This window comes from Ylistrum balloti, unplaced genomic scaffold, assembly GCF_031769215.1.
Source record: "Ylistrum balloti isolate Yb309-2 unplaced genomic scaffold, AGI_CSIRO_Ybal_v1 Utg369762, whole genome shotgun sequence".
NCBI lineage: Eukaryota > Metazoa > Mollusca > Bivalvia > Pectinida > Pectinidae > Ylistrum > Ylistrum balloti.
The window spans coordinates 140645-159064 of record NW_026781960.1 but is presented as its reverse complement, the minus strand read 5'-3'; the positions used below and the strand labels follow the sequence as shown (position 1 = coordinate 159064).

The window sequence follows — 18420 nt, the reverse complement described above, 5'->3', positions numbered from 1 at the left end:
ATGTTGTCCAGAGGAAATGACCGGCAATATGTTGTCCAGAGGAAATGACCGGCAATATGTTGTCCAGAGGAAATGACCGGCAATAGGTTGTCCAGAGGAAATGACCGGCAATATGTTGTCCAGAGGAAATGGGCAGCATTATGTTGTCCAAAGGAAATGACCGGCAATATGTTGTCCAGAGGAAATGACCGGCAATATGTTGTCCAGAGGAAATGACCGGCAATATGTTGTCCAGAGGAAATGGGCAGCATTATGTTGTCCAGAGGAAATGACCGGCAATATGTTGTTCAGAGGAAATGGGCAGCATTATGTTGTCCAGAGGAAATGACCGGCAATATGTTGTCCAGAGGAAATGGGCAGCATTATGTTGTCCAGAGGAAATGACCGGCAATATGTTGTCCAGAGAAAATGGGCAGCATTATGTTGTCCAGAGAAAATGACCGACAACATATTGTCCAGAGGAAATGACCGGCAATATGTTGTCCAGAGGAAATGGGCAGCATTATGTTGTCCAGAGGAAATGACCGGCAATATGTTGTCCAGAGGAAATGACTGGCAATATGTTGTCCAGAGGAAATGACCGACAACATGTTGTCCAGAGGAAATGACCGGCAATATGTTGTCCAGAGGAAATGACCGGCAATATGTTGTCCAGAGGAAATGACCGGCAATATGTTGTCCAGAGGAAATGGCCGGCAATACCTTGTCCAGAGGAAATGACTAGCCACCTTATGGTCATGTACTGTGAAATCGAATCCGAAGAGATTTTCTAGACTATCATGCAGTGTGAAAGACGCAAGAAAGACATAAAGCCGATGTTGGAAATACTGAGAGTTCATAAGAGGAGATAACTCTTTAAACTGATATCAAACAAGTAAATCTTATCCTGAGAGATATATATCGTTTCAGTTTATGTTTTCAACATTTGCCTTCTTATAGTTATTTATTAATTTCAGAAATACTATTACACAAATTATCATATTTTTCTTCCATGATTTTGACCTCAGTGATTCGATAGAAGTTACAAAAACTTGATTGAATACAATTTCAATCTCTAAACACATTGTGTGAAAATCTCAAATCGCTTATCTAATTTTTATTCACTACAGCAAATTTCATAAAGTATTTTATTTTAAAACCAAACAAAACAGGTGACTTAAAGGCGACTCTTTGCAATTGGTTGACTTTGTATAGATAGACATTTCCTTTGTTGTGTGAAAAGAAACAAGCTACACGTTCTTAATGCGTGTAACATCGTATGATTAGAGCACATCCTATCTGAACAAAATTATAAACACCTTTACGACTATGAATTCTTACGTGATCGTGTCCAAATTAACACAGCGTAATCTTCCTCGGAATAACAAGCCGGATTCTATGGTATTCTACTAACTGGTATTATCAGGTCTCCATCGCAAGTGGCAAGTGAGTTCCATTAGCTCTGCCATTGGCTCTGGCGTGGTAGATGGAACGCATTTAGGGGCAATTTGTGTTAATCTTGGTCAATCCTACAAAGGAATTGTCAAATGAGAACTCGTGTTTCATACACAAATAAATAGGACATTTAATCCACAGAGGAACCATCATTAAATTTATTAATCCTCGAGAAGTTGTATTTAAATCCTCTTTGTCAGCTGTCCCCATGTATCATAGTACTTACGACACACATCGTTGTGTAAGCCGGCATGTAAATATATAAAAACTGAAAAGATAATACATCCTGTTGACAGTTTAAAGAGACTGGACTCTAAGTCCACGCTATTAAAAGAAAACAATAATGATGAGAACTACTGTTCCTCATAATGATTTTTAATTGTCTTTAATCCGATTTGATATAGAGGGCATCAATATATGAAGTAGCTCTGTACTGGAAATCGTTCCGAAGTTGGATTTGCAGTAGAGATCTAAATGAGATCAAATTGACAGAGTTATCTGCACTTTCTAATTGATTCGTTCATTTTCGAAAATCGTCTTGTTGAGAGTTGATCTTCTCTATGGTACTTTTTACAAGTTTTTAAATGGGAGCCTACAGTGTGTAATCAATGACCTCGTCAGTTCTGAACACAATGTCATGAGGCTGATGACGTCAAACCCTCAAGGAGATATGAAAACTCTCCCACTTATAATTACAAATTGTATTGTAGTTTAAATTTATCTTCATATATTTATCTAACTTATATCTATTCTATTGCAAATGGATCTAATTTTAACTTATCACTTAGTCGTTTCCATGTAAAAGAAATGTCAATTAAGGCCAATCAATTGTAGTCGAGTACTTCGTAGGCGTCACTGACGTCGTGATGCTTAATTGATTAACAGATATAACCACAAGCTACTAATAATAACGTCTTTTGCTGCAAGCTAAAGGTACAGTGTATGTAAATAAAGGACACATTTCGGAAAAAGTCAGTCCTTTCTCTCAAACCTTAAGGTAAGTACTATATATTTTTCTTAACGCACTTTATTATTTTTCAGACCCTTGACTTTAACATTCCTATGAGTAAAATGCACTAAATACAAAAAGTGTGTAATATATAAAACTAATCTATGTTTTACATGGGAAGAGGTTATTACATGAGAGCTCTATATTATGTTGTTTTAAATTTTTTTGAGAATTAATTTCATTTCTCTCCTGTGAATATACAAATTCATACGTCCTCTCGGACTGTTAAAATAAGTTCAAGTAGATATCATAAAAATAGTGTGCATAAAACATTCAACAATGGAAATTTATGATTTTCATATAAAACTTAAAACTGGCTTGTATCTTCCATCTAAGATATGAAACACCTGAATTACATTTAAATACCGCGGCCGAAATATTGGTTTTTTTTCATTCTGGTGGCAATCGGTTTTGCAAATATTCTGATTTTGATTATAAAATGAAATTGAAAATGAAATATGTCCCCGGATTTTCTTTCCTTCTTTGAAGTAGATATATTTTACAAAACGCTTATAACAGTTTGCTCATTCAAAACACAAATACTCTTTTAATATTGTTATCAGAAATACAAATAAATGGAAAAAAAAAAATGACCAGGAATATTTAATTTAAAAAGACAAAAAGTCACCGTCTTATGGCAGCAGAGTTGTGGCATCTTTGGTATATTTATAACAAATTAAGATCACAAAAACAGAAGTATTTTGTTAGAAAGGATGGATAACGAAGTAGCGGGTTAAACTGTACACGTTTGTCAAAACACAATCTCTTGAAAATCTTTGTTCAAATTACGGTATAGGTAGATCCCTAATTATGTTTTTACAACTCTCAAATTTAAGTGGTCAACGTAATTTATTTGAGATGAAGTCATAATGTTATTCAGTCCATTGTCGCCACATCTCACGGATATATGGAGGAAACCATATTTTTAACGCTCTGCATAGTGTTTTAACAGTTCTTGTTTTTGCATATCAGACTTTTTCATCAGAAATTAATTTTTTTTTTATTTTTCACTCCTTTTATCATTCGTCAGGTATTCATGGAAGTTTGTTTAACTGGAAATGCAGACACGCTATAAACATTTTGCTTATGATCGATTATTGGTGAAAATTGAAATATTTCCCCTTTTTTTTCAAATATAGAACTGCTGACCCGGTAAACATGGTGTCACTCCGATCTCCGTTGGCTTGTTTACTGTTGTGGATAAATATATTCTCCACTGTAGTGAATGGGCAGGGCCAAATGGTTGACCCTCCTGGAAGAAGCAGCATGTGGAGGCTTGGTTTTGCTACTCCTATTAACTTCCATGACAATCGTCTCAACTGTGGGAACAGAAAGGTAATTTTGTCATTATAGTATTTGTGACTGGAACGAACCCGTTCACTAGGCATATATTACCTTAGGTGCCGTAATGGCGAAATAACGTAACGTGTACTTGTTGATCAGATATGTCAATATTTTACGTGATTCTAAATTTGATACATATCTTACTTATTTTAACACACTGATTACTTTAAGAACTGGTTCTTTCTTTTACACAATGTGTATAACCCGAGAAAAACGGCTTATATTGATTTACATAGATCCTTTTTCTTTTATCTAACTGTACTTTCTCCATTGTATAATTCCTAACTTCATCATGATTGTAAATATACTTTGTTTAATAGAATAGAAGTATCGTAGTCGTCGAAACTTCACACTCTTATCTTCTGCTGGTTGTGTTATAAGAACATCTTCTGACCTTACCAACCGGCAAAATGTTCCAAAATATTTTTGTTAAATGTTTGTATGGTTTTAGGTTGAAATCGATATTATCGATTGATTTGTTTTATACATCTAACAGTAATGTACTGATTCCACTTAGGATAGAAAGAATGCTTGTTAAAGGTTGTGTGATTCTCATATTTTAGCAACCTTTAAACTTTTGGAGTGGAAACTGCGGCCTATGTGGTGACCCAAGGGATCAAGATCCAAAAGAAAACGAGGCTGGTGGAAAATTCGCCACGGGGATTATCTCAAAGAATTATAAGAAGGGAGCGGTCATTTCAATCAAAATACAAAAGTTATCCAACAGCGAAGGTTTCTTTGAATTCCGTCTTTGTGAAAATAATGATGTGACGAAAAGAATAACAAGAGACTGTTTGAAGCATTTATTGGTAAATCCGGAGACCGGAGAGACGAGGTACCCTGTTTCAGCGCCTGTACAGTATATTGATGTATCAGCCAAGCTTCCGTCGGATGTCACGTGTTCTCAATGTGTCCTACAATGGCGGTATCGCACAGGTAGTTTCATCATACTTTTCTGTTATTCTTTATTAAATCATTCCCATGTGTCCTGTGATATATTAACAGCGCGAGGTATAGCGGTTTTTTTTAACGATTTTTACTTAGAAAGCATTAAGATCAGTTATTTTCTTGATGAAGACAAAATATGTTTACAATGAAAGGAACCTGATTGAATGTGTTGCTTTTTACGACAATATATCTATTAATTCCTAAATTGCCGTCTTTCTGTTATAGGGAGCGCCGACGAAAACTGTGAAACCTGCGAACAACAGGAATTTTACGCTTGTTCAGATATTGCGATCACGGACAATGATATACCGGCAAGGACAAAAAAGGATGGAGATGGCATCGCACCTGTTCTTATTGGTTCCCAAGCTCCCAATCATCCTGCCTCTAATCGCAGCTCACTTGCAGAATGTGTGTCTATTTTTCCAGGCGTTTCCACCATCTGGTGTGAACGAAACTGCAGACACCATCCAACCCATTGTCCAGCGTATATGTGTCAGTGTATTGGGACGTCTTCAACTACTGATCCCTCCCCTACCACTACCACCCCAACCACTACACCTACGTCTGCTACCTCTGATACGCCTACTACACCTGAACCTACCACTACACCTACTTCTGCCACCTCACCTAAGACTACCACCTCTTTTACCACCACTACTAACCCAACTACCTCCACTTCCACCACTTCTACTACCTCCCCCACGTCTACCGCCCCTTTGAACACTAAAGCTCGTAGATGTGTATCAATTTATGACAGCGTCGACGACGGATGGTGTGATTTAAACTGTAATCATATCCCAACATTTTGCCCAAGGCATATGTGCAAGTGTATCACTGTTCCTATTACCACTCCAACAACTGCAAGTACCACCACTACGACACCAACAACTACAACCACTACGAAACCAACAACTACAACCACCACGACACCAACAACTACAACTACGGCTCTACCCACCACTTCATATTTTGACTAAAACACTTTGCCCTTGTTAAGTGACCAAATATCTTAATATACAGCTATATACCATATATAACTGCTAGTATAATTTGAAATAACTTGTTTCGCAATTGTTGTAAAATAAATCAAGTTTATAATTGTTTATATAACTACAATGTCTCAAGTTATGAAGAATCAATCGAAATGGATGTCTAAAATAAAAAAAGTATTTTAATGCACAAATGGTTATTCTATTTTCCATTTGCGTCTGAGGCATACACAATGTCGCTGGAGTAGAATTCATTCGTATATTGGAAAAAAGAGTATTCTCTAAATTGTAAGTTCAATGATAACAAAAATTAATATGATTTTTTGAAATATTTTGAGATATGTTTCTACAATATTCAATGGTTTGTTGTGCAACTATTTGTGAATAAATGCAAACGTGCCATAATCATTACCAACTGTTTATCATTTTAAAACTGGAAAACAACACAACATACAAACAAGTCAACAAACGTCAAACTTAACATCGAAGAAAGGCAGGCAAGACACGAAAGTCACTGAGACATGGATACTAGGACCAGGTGATTCGGATGGATATACGTCTTATACAACAGAACATCGAAACAACGTGACTCTTCCCTGTCGTTGAGACCCAGCAGAGTCGCGTTGGGTTTCCGAAGATCACAACATGGGAGGCGCTCGCAATATACATCTAGTTACAAACACGAGCTTCAGTGAAAGGTTTTGTAACTTTCGAAAGAGAACTAAATAAACAGAAACACATACCATATACAACAGCCACCAGTTTGTGTGATATGTTCCAATAAAAACGCTATTCAGAAAACAATTTATTCTGATTCTGTGTTTTGTTCACGATATCAGTTATGGAGTAACGATATTATCTCTGGTGATATGCCGCCATATATACAGCTATATATATATAAAGGCATATTATTACAAAGAAATCGCAAATTACTTAAAATTTCTGCGGGTTGTGACGCGCCATCAGGTCAAAGTTCATCGTAACACCCAAACAAAACGTTCTCATAGTTTTCTTCCACATGTGATATGTTTGTTTGTACAATAGTTGTAATAATAAATTGATACCTAAGGAGTTTAAAACATCCACCTATTGTTGAAAGAAAGGGAATTTGATACGTCCTTTGTAATAATGATTATATATTTTGCCATTTCCAGAGGAGTTCTTACGGCGGTAACATAGATATCCTTTCTCTACAATCGATATGAATGAGCAGTAAATTCAGACAAATCTCATTAATATTAAAATACACCACTTTTGAAAATAGATTAATGTATCAGTATTTCTATTAGCAAGTTTGACTGTAAACAACATGTCTTGTTATAGTAATGATGTCAATGATGAAATCAAATCGTGATGAATGAGTTTTGTTGTGTACATTGAAATATTCAGCATTGCTTTTACTTTGTGCGATATAAAACTGGACGTGTTTAATGCTCATTCGTTGGCCTGTTGGCTCATTTATTGTTTACCTTGTACTCATTAGAGAACATGACACTATTTACCTGGATTTACATGGCGGGTGTCGTCAATGAAGACACTTACACTTCCGGAACGCCTGGTCTTATTTTCCTTATAGGATTGCAGGAATGTGTAAATCTTTCTTTTGTTCATCTTTTGGCATTGGTTTATTGAATTTGAGTTTGGATTATGATGGTGTTGACAGGTTAGTATTTTCTTAGTTTTTAATCGTTTACTTGAATATACAATGTATGTAAGCAGTTGTAAGTAGTCATCCTTAGGGTAAAGCTAATTCAAAAGAAATCATTAGAAACATTGAAACGTTTTGATTATTTCTCAATTAGCTCATATTAAATTTTTTCCGTCATTTTCATTAGTCTGTTTCTCTCGAACCCTTCGTTGTAAGCTTGTCAGCTGTCTACATATCAAATATCATGATGCTGAAAACCTTTAATCAACCGTAACTTGGAATAACCGTTTGGCTAGTGTTTAAAGAAAATGTCATGTTTGATTGTACTAAAGTCATCTTTACTATATTATAAACTGTTAAACACTTACTCGAAATGTTCATGACATATAATATTTCTTCGGTGAAATCATCAATAACGTTCTTGTCATATGAGACATTTGTGATACAGTCTTTGATCAATAATTGTGTAAATAATCATAAATAATACAAGTCCTAAATTATACTATAGTATCAGCTGTATATCACATCTTTTGTGTAAGCAGACATTGTGTGATATATGTTCGTTTGTAATAATATCAGTTAGATGAATTACACCCTATATGCAGATTTTTGTCGATAACGTTTTATAAAAAAATAGTTTTCATAACGGGATAAGCCATGAAGGTCAAGTTGGTGTGCGTTGCAGTTGCCATTTTTTGATAGTAGATGGCAGAGGTCATCAAAATAACGATCCCTCATCTATCTATTTTAACAATGGCACGGTTCAGAATATACACATGCATTTAACATTTTAAAATCCTCTTTAAATATTGATTTTTTAAAAGTTATTGCTTTGGGGTTAGAGTTTGCCTACTCCTCTATCTTTGATATCATTTCGAAGAATTTCGACTTAACGTAAATGCTTTCGAGGTTTCAACAATTAGCCCTTAGCATCACTGACGTGTCCAAGGAAGACGAGGCAGCTGCATGATGCAGTTTCATTCATTATTTGGCCTCCTGTGCTTTAGCATCACTGACGTGTCCAAGGAAGACGAGGCAGCTGTATGATGCAGTTGAATATGTTATTTGGCCCTACTGTACTTTAGCATCACTGACGTGTCCAAGGAAGACGAGGCAGCTGTATGATGCAGTTGAATATGTTATTTGGCCCTACTGTGCTTTAGCATCACTGACGTGTCCAAGGAAGACGAGGCAGCTGTATGATGCAGTTGAATATGTTATTTGTCCATACAATCAATTAAAATTTTTATTCAATGTTGGCGTTTACTTTTTAGTTATTTTTTGTACAATCTTGTGTTGACATAACTATTTTACCTTCAATGCTGGCTATGAATGTACGTGGTATTATATAGTGATCTTGTTTAGTGAGACAGGATGGATATCAGTTGTAAACACGTTTAGGAATCTCAATGTAAGCCTTTTTTTTGTTCACATTTTGCCCCGGTTTCATCAAATTTGAGTTTGAATAAAAAGTCTGTTGATGTGGCGATATTTTCTTTGTTGTTGTTAAACAAAATGGTTCCTGTTTGCTTGGATGTCATGCAAGGCTCACATACCTATTCACATTAACTAATTTCTTGATAGAATATATATTAAAAATAGAAATCCCAAAACCCATTTTGTGTTGTCAGCATTGAGACAAGTCCAATAAATAAAAAGAAAACAAATAGATAAATAAATAAGAAAAAATATAGGTAACGGTAAGGTTAAGACCACTTAAGGCATATCGAGATACATTTCGCCGAGCAGTCTTCAATAATATATGTATTATGTGAAATAAATTCATAACTAAAGAATCAATGAAATAAGCAGGACGGAAAAGGTGGATCGTGTGGCGATCAGCACCAAGGAGAGAGGTTCCATGAAACCCGAGAAGAATCCAACACAAAGACCATTCATTGCTGCCTGTTTTATCTCTTCAGAAACATGAATAGAAAATATTGTAAAAGCGAAACTTTCCATAGCCTGGGACATTAAATAACGAAAGTAACTAACATAGGACAGTAAATAACGGAAGTTACTAACATAGGACAGTATATAACGTAAGTTACTCACATATGACAGTATACAACGTAAGTTACTAACATAGGACAGTATATAACGTAAGTTACTCACATAGGACAGTATATAACGTGAGTTACTCACATAGGACAGTAAATAACGTGAGTTACTCACATAGGACAGTATATAACGTAAGTTCCTAACATAGGACAGCAAATAACATAAGTTACTAACAAAGGACAGTAAAACCCGTAAGTTACATTGGAAAGTAAATAAACGAGGGCAAAATATGAACAAAAGACAGATTTACACGCAGACTCCTGACAAAGTACAAGGAGAAAAAGACCAAATGTTTCGGAAGAATAAGCGTCTTCTGTTTTATGACGACACCAGTCAGACATCTTGGTAAGTCCAAGTAATTAATGTCACGTTCTCAAATAAGAACAAAATATACAACAATTTCTGAAAGAAGGGAACAGACACCTTGCAAGTGATAAGATAAAATATGTAGAGGAATAGACGGTAAGGCGGATTACAAAATTTTACAAACATGTGGTAATACGTTGTACATGTGCTTGTGTTCTTTATTCCTAGTGATGTAATCCTTTAGTGACGCATTCTATTCCGATGAGCGCTATTTGTTTTAGAGTGAATATCTTCTCCAACATGATAGACAAACTTTTTTAACATCGAGTAATACCCAATACTGAAACACAGCTGATAATAATGAAACTTACAAACCTCGTTTGTATCTTAAATTAGTGAAGATTTAACTATTTGATTTTAAGAAGTTTTATAAATTTGAACGAAATAATTATTTGGAAAGAATAAATCAATACGGAGAGCATTCAAAACAAAGCAAATATTTTTAAGAATCTATGACAAAGTCTGAGAGAGATGAAGTAGAAATATTACATCATGTTTTTATCGGTGTCTTCACAAATCAATAAGCCGCTTTTCATTTTACCTTATAGTCCAATATTCCACGAAGAAACTGAGACCAAATGTTCCAGAAGAGCAAGCATCTTCTCCTTAATCGACGGCACCTGCCATTTAAATCTTGGTCAATCTGAAATGGAAGCAGGTTGGATATTTTCTGAAAAAAGGAAAGAATACCGTTGTTGTTTGCAGTAATTTTATTGATATACGTTTATACACGTGTGTGCCATATGATCATTTACAACAGATAAAAAGGAACTAGACAATCATCAAAGTGTGGAATCAAAACATGTGGTACTGCTCCGTCATATCAATAAGCTCGCCATCAAGTTATCCCACTGGAATGTTGGAATGGTAATTTGATTATATATCATAATGAAAAACAAAAGTAAACAATAAACAGCTTTAGAAGTCCAGAGATACAGGGAAAGAAGATGAATTCAACACTTTATACTCAACAGTACAAGCAGTGGCAAAGCATTCAGACGATATATAAATAACGGTAATGCGAGATAAGGGAGGTAACTAGGATTTCTATAGATACATCCCTGTGGCCTTTCCGACAGAAACTATCAAAACATAGTGACTAAATTTGGAATTGAATTTTATACACCTTTCACAAATTTACGGTAATTTCTTACTAATAAAGAAATCATTCATCTTTTTTGTTGCGTCATTTTAAATGCACGATCAGTATGCATGTTATAATTAGAGTAAAGCAGATCTGATACAGCTTTTAAACTTTGAAGTCAGTAATATGGATACCAAAATTTTGGAATGGCTTGCTAATCAACATGAAGATATGAACAAGAATAGTAAAAATGTGTACTGTTTGTTACTGTACACATACATATTTCACTCGATAAACACAGACATATACCAATAAAACTATACTCAACATATTACCGTATTCGGTAAACAGGCACCTGACAGATGTAAAAGATTTGCAAAACACACTATCAATAGTACCTTTTCTGTTCAAATAAGAATTAGAATAAAATACAAAATTTCCAAATAATGAAACTTAAAGCAAATTAATCCACTCGAGTTTTTATCTGAAACTATTTGATGATGCAGTTATGAAATTTATTGTGTTTTGGAATTAGTGCACATCCCAATTTAAGATATATGTTTCGACCAATTTGGATTTCCTTAGGCCCTCTTCATCACTAAAAAGACGAATTAGCGGTATACTGCATTGTATTGAGCTATTTGGCGCTATGGCAATGTGCTATTCACTTGCCTGTTTTTTGAAAATATTTGATGACCCGTCTATGATGCCTATGGCCAAAATTGTTTATAACTATACCAAAACAGGGAAAAATCCCTTTTTTTCTCACATAAAACACCTCACAGACGTAACACTAAGACAGACACTAAGATGAAGCAGAAGACGTTTACGCTCCCGGAACACCTGGTCTTATTCTCCTTGTTCTTTTTCAGGAGTCTCTATGTAAATCTATTTATTGTTATGTTTTGCTCAAGGTTTATTGAATTTGAGTATGGATTATGATTATGATGATATATTGGTATTTTCTTGTTGGTTTCCGTGTCACATTCATCGATCAAATTATTATTGTCATCGTTAATCTTGGTGTTCAAAAAACGGTTTGACCGAAAAATTGATATTTAAATGGACATAAGAATTTAAAAGGCTATCCCTGAAGACTGTTCTTCTCTCTTTGATACACTATGTCAATGATTAATTAATAATTGAATTTATTTATACACGGTATCAATGGAAGTTTTTACCCTATAACAATGGGATTCTCAACTTGACGTGTGGCCCATATCTTTTCCACATCTTGTGTTGTGGAATGTAAGCATTTACTGGCCATATTGGCTTTGCTGAGTAATAGTAGAGGTAGAAACCTGTTATTTGATTCTGAATGAGTTGCTTCTACGTGTTATTTTCAGCCAACGTTCTAGTATACCACCATTAACACTGTTAACCTTTTTTAGAAGAGATATTTATCAATCCGATTCCTGCGGGATTATAATTCCAGTTTCGCGTCAGCATCTGGTATTTGAAATTTGAAACTTCAGAAATCTGATATTTCCAACATGACTTTTTCCTCGTTCTGGTTTAAGGACATGTACAGTACCGTTACTACACCCAATCCATACTTTCTCTAACGTATCCACGCTCACTGCTGCAGCTTCCATTGCTCCATGGTCGTGGTTGAGAAGACATCTGGCGCGTTCCCTGCCTTTTGGTAAGACATAAACGTTATTTGTCTGAACGTCTGGCACAAACAATCGGTCATACTTGTCATAAGACGCCTCACAGATGTACATTTCATCAATGCTTTGACCACTGTCCAGTTTACCTGACCATGTTTTTATTGTCGTACATTACTCCTCACTTCGGATCATTACTGTAGATAACAGAAATCCTGCGTCTACTGATACAGCTATACATGAGGAAAAGCAGATTATATAAAATCCATTCAATCAGACAGGTACAAAGTCCTTACAACATTGATTCAGAGCTACTATGTCTTGTGTCCCAGTACAAACAAACACATTTTTGTTGATGCTGATGTCCTGTGTTTCCTGTGGACTGATGTCGGCAAATATCACTTCTTGGTCGTCACTGATAGTTTGTACAGAGATAAGCTACACGGAAAATTTGTCATTAGTACATCTGTTTCATTCATCATGGCGACATGGAATGGAATGAAATCCAGTTTTACTTTCTCGGCAGTGACACGCTCCCTGTTGACCTGCACCAATTTCTCGGCAGTGACACACTCTCTGTTGACCTGCACCAATTTCTCGGCAGTGATACGCTCCCTGTTGACCTGCACCAAACCATTGTATCCTTGTATTAATAACCACGTGCGACTGTCGTTCACTGGACATATACTGAAAACTGATTTTGTTGTTTAACAGTGGATCTGAGCGGAATTCAATGTCATCACTGTACTTGTTCTGGCGTATTAATTCTAAAAACACTTACATCAACATTAAACGGTCAATTCTCCCTCCAAACATTTCCATCAGCATTGCGCATTCGATACTTCCGGAAAAAACCTGGATTGTTTAAGTACAACACGTGCAAAGTTGATATCATACAGAGGTAGTGTTCTCAGTCTCCTCTCTGTCTCCAACATTGAAACAATAGATGCATATGCCGTTTCTGCCTTTTCAAGCAGACCAATTCTCCAATTTCTTTCTGATATCGCTGACCATCTGTTTTATGGCTGTCGGTTTCTTGTTCCTCGAGGGATACTAACTCAGTACAGACTCTGCGATAAAATCTACCTCCGTCTTTAACTTGGTCCTCTCGGATTTAACTTCCTTACGTATTGCATCAATGCAGTAACTGCTGATTTGTTAGTACGGTGTCGCGTTGGAGTCTTGTCCTTGAAATGTGCTAATTTTTCGGACATTGAGGTTATGTGGTTTTTCAAATCCTGCTTTACGGGAGTACATGTTTGAAATGTTTCCAGTTGTGTTGTTTACGCGTATTAGAAACATATAGTAATTATATTGATCATAGGAAAGCGCTACAGTATGAGCAGTAGAATCGATAAAGTTTACACGGATGTAGTTAACAAACCTCCGGTAAAGGTTTGTTGCCTTCGCGTCTTCCTTATTGATACGACGTCATCGTTCCTTGTTTTCTTTCCGCAGGTATGGGTTTCCTTACATCGGTTGAACTAAGCTGTCTTCACTGTCGCATAGAGAATACCTGCAGACGACGTACTCCTGGGTACGACGCACGAATTGGGTGACCTTCGTCCTTCTATCTTCTACTTTATGTAACAGAGTACCGGAAAGCTAGTTTAGCGAACGACAGGTAGAAGAGAAATAGATACGTTTGCTCTTTGCTCTTTGAAACGACTAAGATAAGGATATCAGTTAAGTATACTGTCCTTATGAACGTATCACGTGAATCCTGAAAATCAATTTGAGGGGCATTTTTTTTATCACAGCTGCTCCTGTGTCATATCCAATAATCCCTCTAACAGCATGTCTAACACGTTACGTCATGTTTATGCCCAAGGATCGAAAGATCGGGGAGAGTTTTTTGTGCCGTTTGTTTGATTGGTTGTTGTCAGCTTTAACGTTGCCCATAAATATTGCACCGTAAGAGGTAGAGAGTTCATATTTGGCAGGTGTGTTCCTTGTAACAAGACCTTTCCGGGGGTACCAAACCTTTTGACCATGTGACCTTGACATTTGAAAAAAGTATGTATGCAATCAGCATATGCCTTTACCAGTAGAGTTCTAATGTCCCGCCTCAGATGTTTGTAGCAACTGAGTATATAGTGTTTCCTAAACATATCTTGTTTTGTTTAAAAGATGTGTGCTGGCCAACAGGTTTGCACGTACTCGTTGTTATTTATCATTACACACGAAACACACCTGTCCTGATAATCCTGGGAAAGATTAAGAAAAAGAATCTTCATCAAAAGAGCTATCCACTTCTACTATATTCGCAACGCAAACAGGAAAGTGTCTACATGCTAACATAATCTTAACTTCCATATTTTTTTAAGGTGAAACTTAAGGTCAAGAGATACGTTTGACTTAAAAAACACTTGGAATGGGACAATAAGAAAACTTCTTCAGAATGTTAAACATCTTCTACAGCCGTGGAAATCTAAATAAAGTGAAGCAATATCACAATCATAGAACGTGAACAGTGTTTACAGTGAAACCAGATAAAAGGTAACAATATCTTTAACAGCCGACTCATTAATTAAACAAAACATGTGGTGTTGTATTTCTCACTAAAACCGATATGTAACAGACATTATAGCGATCAGTGAAATTCCTCCCCAGTATTGTAGGACTCCATCAATGATAGTCGGCGAGGAAGATCGTCAATATGTAAGGAACAAAATATGGACGATACATAGACAGACAATGAAACTGATGAAAAAGTAGAATGTGTTGGTATTATCCTGCATGTTTAACTTTGTACCGAACCGAATATCGAAGGTAAAGATTAAGTCAATTCTTTCTTCCGACTGCACAAACGTAAGCGTTAACAATAATTTGAGAACCTTTTTAATTTATTTAACGCTGAAAGTTTTCTTAGATAAAATATGACAACCTTGGTATGCTATCTCAACATTGGGTGTTGTGACCAATCATGTTTACTAGCGGTATCAGATTGGACCGCCCCTAGCGGTATCAAGGCGATTGTTCATGTCTTAACGACAAAATGCAACAGAGATATCGATATGCACCCTTACTAGTTACTAGGTCTGGTGGGAATTCGCTCACTGTTGTCTTTTCCCAGTATTCCAGGGTTACAATTCGCTCTAATGCAGATGAAATACTGTTATAGAGGTGAGTATTTATTTTATTTACGTTTTATTTTAATAGACAATCATGAAAACCAGTAAAGTGTACAGCCTTATACAACCAGCACCTAACTACACCAACATACAAAAAAGTCAGCATATGTGATTATAAAATACACAGGTTCATTCTGCCGCTCTTTGCAAAGTTCCTTGTGAAAATTGTTGGGTATTAAACATTTTTTTTACATGTGTTGAATCTGATTTGATATGTATATAATTTTATGTCTATATCTATCATCTTACTGAATTTCGACGCATGCACTTTAACCCACTTCAATCGAAAAGTGTTGAGTAACCACGTATGTTAAATAACGTATTTTGTTTCCGGGTAGGACCCGTTTATACAACGTGACGACTTTTCCACAGTATCATGTATTTTAAATAATTTCCATACTGGTGATGGGTCTCGTGTTTGCTTTTTACAGTCTTTAAATATTATTTCGTCTTACATATTTCGCTTAAATCGGTTCATTCGGAGGATGAAAAATAAGGCAATGCCCATTTTTATAATCATATGAAAAGTGAAAATTGTACAAGACATACATTTCCAATCCCTTTCGCTTACTACAGTATATATACATAGTCTTTACACAGTTGAATCGATAGTCAAGGCCCTGTTCAAAATATCAATATTTCTAACAAGATGTCGTCAACAAATGAATAAATTCATAACACAGGGTTTCAAATAATGGTGAAGTTTTATGGTCGTCATGGTTATTTCATTCAGAAATATTTCGTTGTGTGACATGAAGCTGGACGTGTTTGACGCTCGTTAGTTTACCTGTTGGTTCCGTTGTATGATATGAAGCTGGACGTGTTTGATACTCGTTAGTTTACCTGTTGGTTCCGTTGTATGATATGAAGCTGGACGTGTTTGATGCTCGTTAGTTTACCTGTTGGTTCCGTTGTACGGTATGAAGCTGGACGTGTTTGATACTCGTTAGTTTACCTGTTGGTTCCGTTGTATGATATGAAGCTGGACGTGTTTGATGCTCGTTAGTTTGTCTGTTGGTTCCGTTGTCTGATATGAAGCTGGACGTGTTTGACGCTCGTTAGTTTGCCTGTTGGTTCCGTTGTATGATATGAGGCTGGACGTGTTTGATACTCGTTAGTTTGTCTGCTGGTTCCGTTGTATGATATGAAGCTGGACGTGTTTGACGCTCGTTAGTTTGTCTGTTGGTTCTGTTGTAAGATATGAGGCTGGACGTGTTTGATGCTCGTTAGTTTTATGTTGATTCCGTTGTACGATATGAAGCTGGACGTGTTTGATGCTCGTTAGTTTGCCTGTTGGTTCCGTTGTACGATATGAGGCTGGACGTGTTTGATGCTCGTTAGTTTGCCTGTTGGTTCCGTTGTACGATATGAAGCTGGACGTGTTTGATGCTCGTTAGTTTACCTGTTGGTTCCGTTGTACGATATGAAGCTGGACGTGTTTGATGCTCGTTAGTTTACCTGTTGGTTCCGTTGTACGATATGAAGCTGGACGTGTTTGATGCTCGTTAGTTTACCTGTTGGTTCCGTTGTATGATATGAAGCTGGACGTGTTTGATGCTCGTTAGTTTGTCTGTTGGTTCCGTTGTATGATATGAAGCTGGACGTGTTTGATGCTCGTTAGTATGCCCGTTGGTTCCGTTGTATGATATGAGGCTGGACGTGCTTGATTCTCGTTAGTTTGCCTGTTGGTTCCGTTGTACGATATGAAGGTGGGCGTGTTTGATGCTCGTTAGTTTGCCTGTTGGTTCCGTTGGTTCCGTTGTATGATATGAAGGTGGGCGTGTTTGATGCTCGTTAGTTTGCCTGTTGGTTCCGTTGTATGATATGAAGGTGGGCGTGTTTGATGCTCGTTAGTTTGTCTGTTGGTTCCGTTGTATGATATGAAGGTGGACGTGTTTGACGCTCGTTAGTTTGCCTGTTGGTTCCGTTGTATGATATGAAGGTGGACGTGTTTGATTTTCGTTAGTTTGTCTGTTGGTTCCGTTGTATGATATGAGGCTGGACGTGTTTGATTTTCGTTAGTTTGTCTGTTGGTTCCGATGTATGATATGAGGCTGGACGTGTTTGATGCTCGTTAGTTTGTCTGTTGGTTCCGTTGTACGATATGAAGCTGGACGTGTTTGATGCTCGTTAGTTTACCTGTTGGTTCCGTTGTACGATATAAAGCTGGACGTATTTGATGCTCGTTAGTTTACCTGTTGGTTCCGTTGTACGATATAAAGCTGGACGTGTTTGATGCTCGTTAGTTTACCTGTTGGTTCCGTTGTACGATATAAACCTGGACGTGTTTGATGCTCGTTAGTTTGTCTGTTGGTTCCGTTGTGTGATATGAAGCTGGACGTGTTTAATGCTCGTTAGTTTGTCTGTTGGTTCCGTTGTATGATATGAAGCTGGTCGTGTTTGATACTCGTTAGTTTTTATGTTGGTTCCGTAGTGTGATATGAAGCTGGACGTGTTTGATGCTCGTTAGTTTGTCTGTTGGTTCCGTTGTGTGATATGAAGCTGGACGTGTTTGATGCTCGTTAGTTTGTCTGTTGGTTCCGTTGTGTGATATGAAGCTGGACGTGTTTGATGCTCGTTAGTTTACCTGTTGGTTCGTTGTACGATATAAACCTGGACGTGTTTGATGCTCGTTAGTTTGCCTGTTGGTTCCGTTGTGTGATATGAAGCTGGTCGTGTTTGATGCTCGTTAGTTTGTCTGTTGGTTCCGTTGTATGATATGAAGCTGGTCGTATTTGATACTCGTTAGTTTTTATGTTGGTTCAGTAGTGTGATATGAAGCTGGACGTGTTT

General features: G+C 36.7%; 1 protein-coding gene across 1 annotated transcript; it reads left to right on the top strand.

The window, feature by feature from the left end:
- The first annotated feature begins 3601 nt into the window (after positions 1 to 3601).
- On the top strand, positions 3602 to 5712 carry LOC132543699 (uncharacterized). The gene is made up of 3 exons (XM_060207217.1): positions 3602 to 3778; positions 4351 to 4723; positions 4961 to 5712. The coding sequence occupies exons 1-3, from the start codon at positions 3602 to 3604 to the stop codon at positions 5710 to 5712; spliced, it is 1302 nt and encodes a 433-aa protein (XP_060063200.1).
- The last annotated feature ends 12708 nt before the right edge of the window (positions 5713 to 18420 follow it).

Bases quoted from the DNA above. Each gene is read 5' to 3' on its own strand.
- LOC132543699 (XM_060207217.1), top strand. From the start codon at position 3,602: ATGGTGTCACTCCGATCTCCGTTGGCTTGTTTACTGTTGTGGATAAAT. The intron at 3,779-4,350 runs GTAATTTTGTCA...CTCATATTTTAG, and splicing joins TCAACTGTGGGAACAGAAAG to CAACCTTTAAACTTTTGGAG. The intron at 4,724-4,960 runs GTAGTTTCATCA...TTTCTGTTATAG, and splicing joins ACAATGGCGGTATCGCACAG to GGAGCGCCGACGAAAACTGT.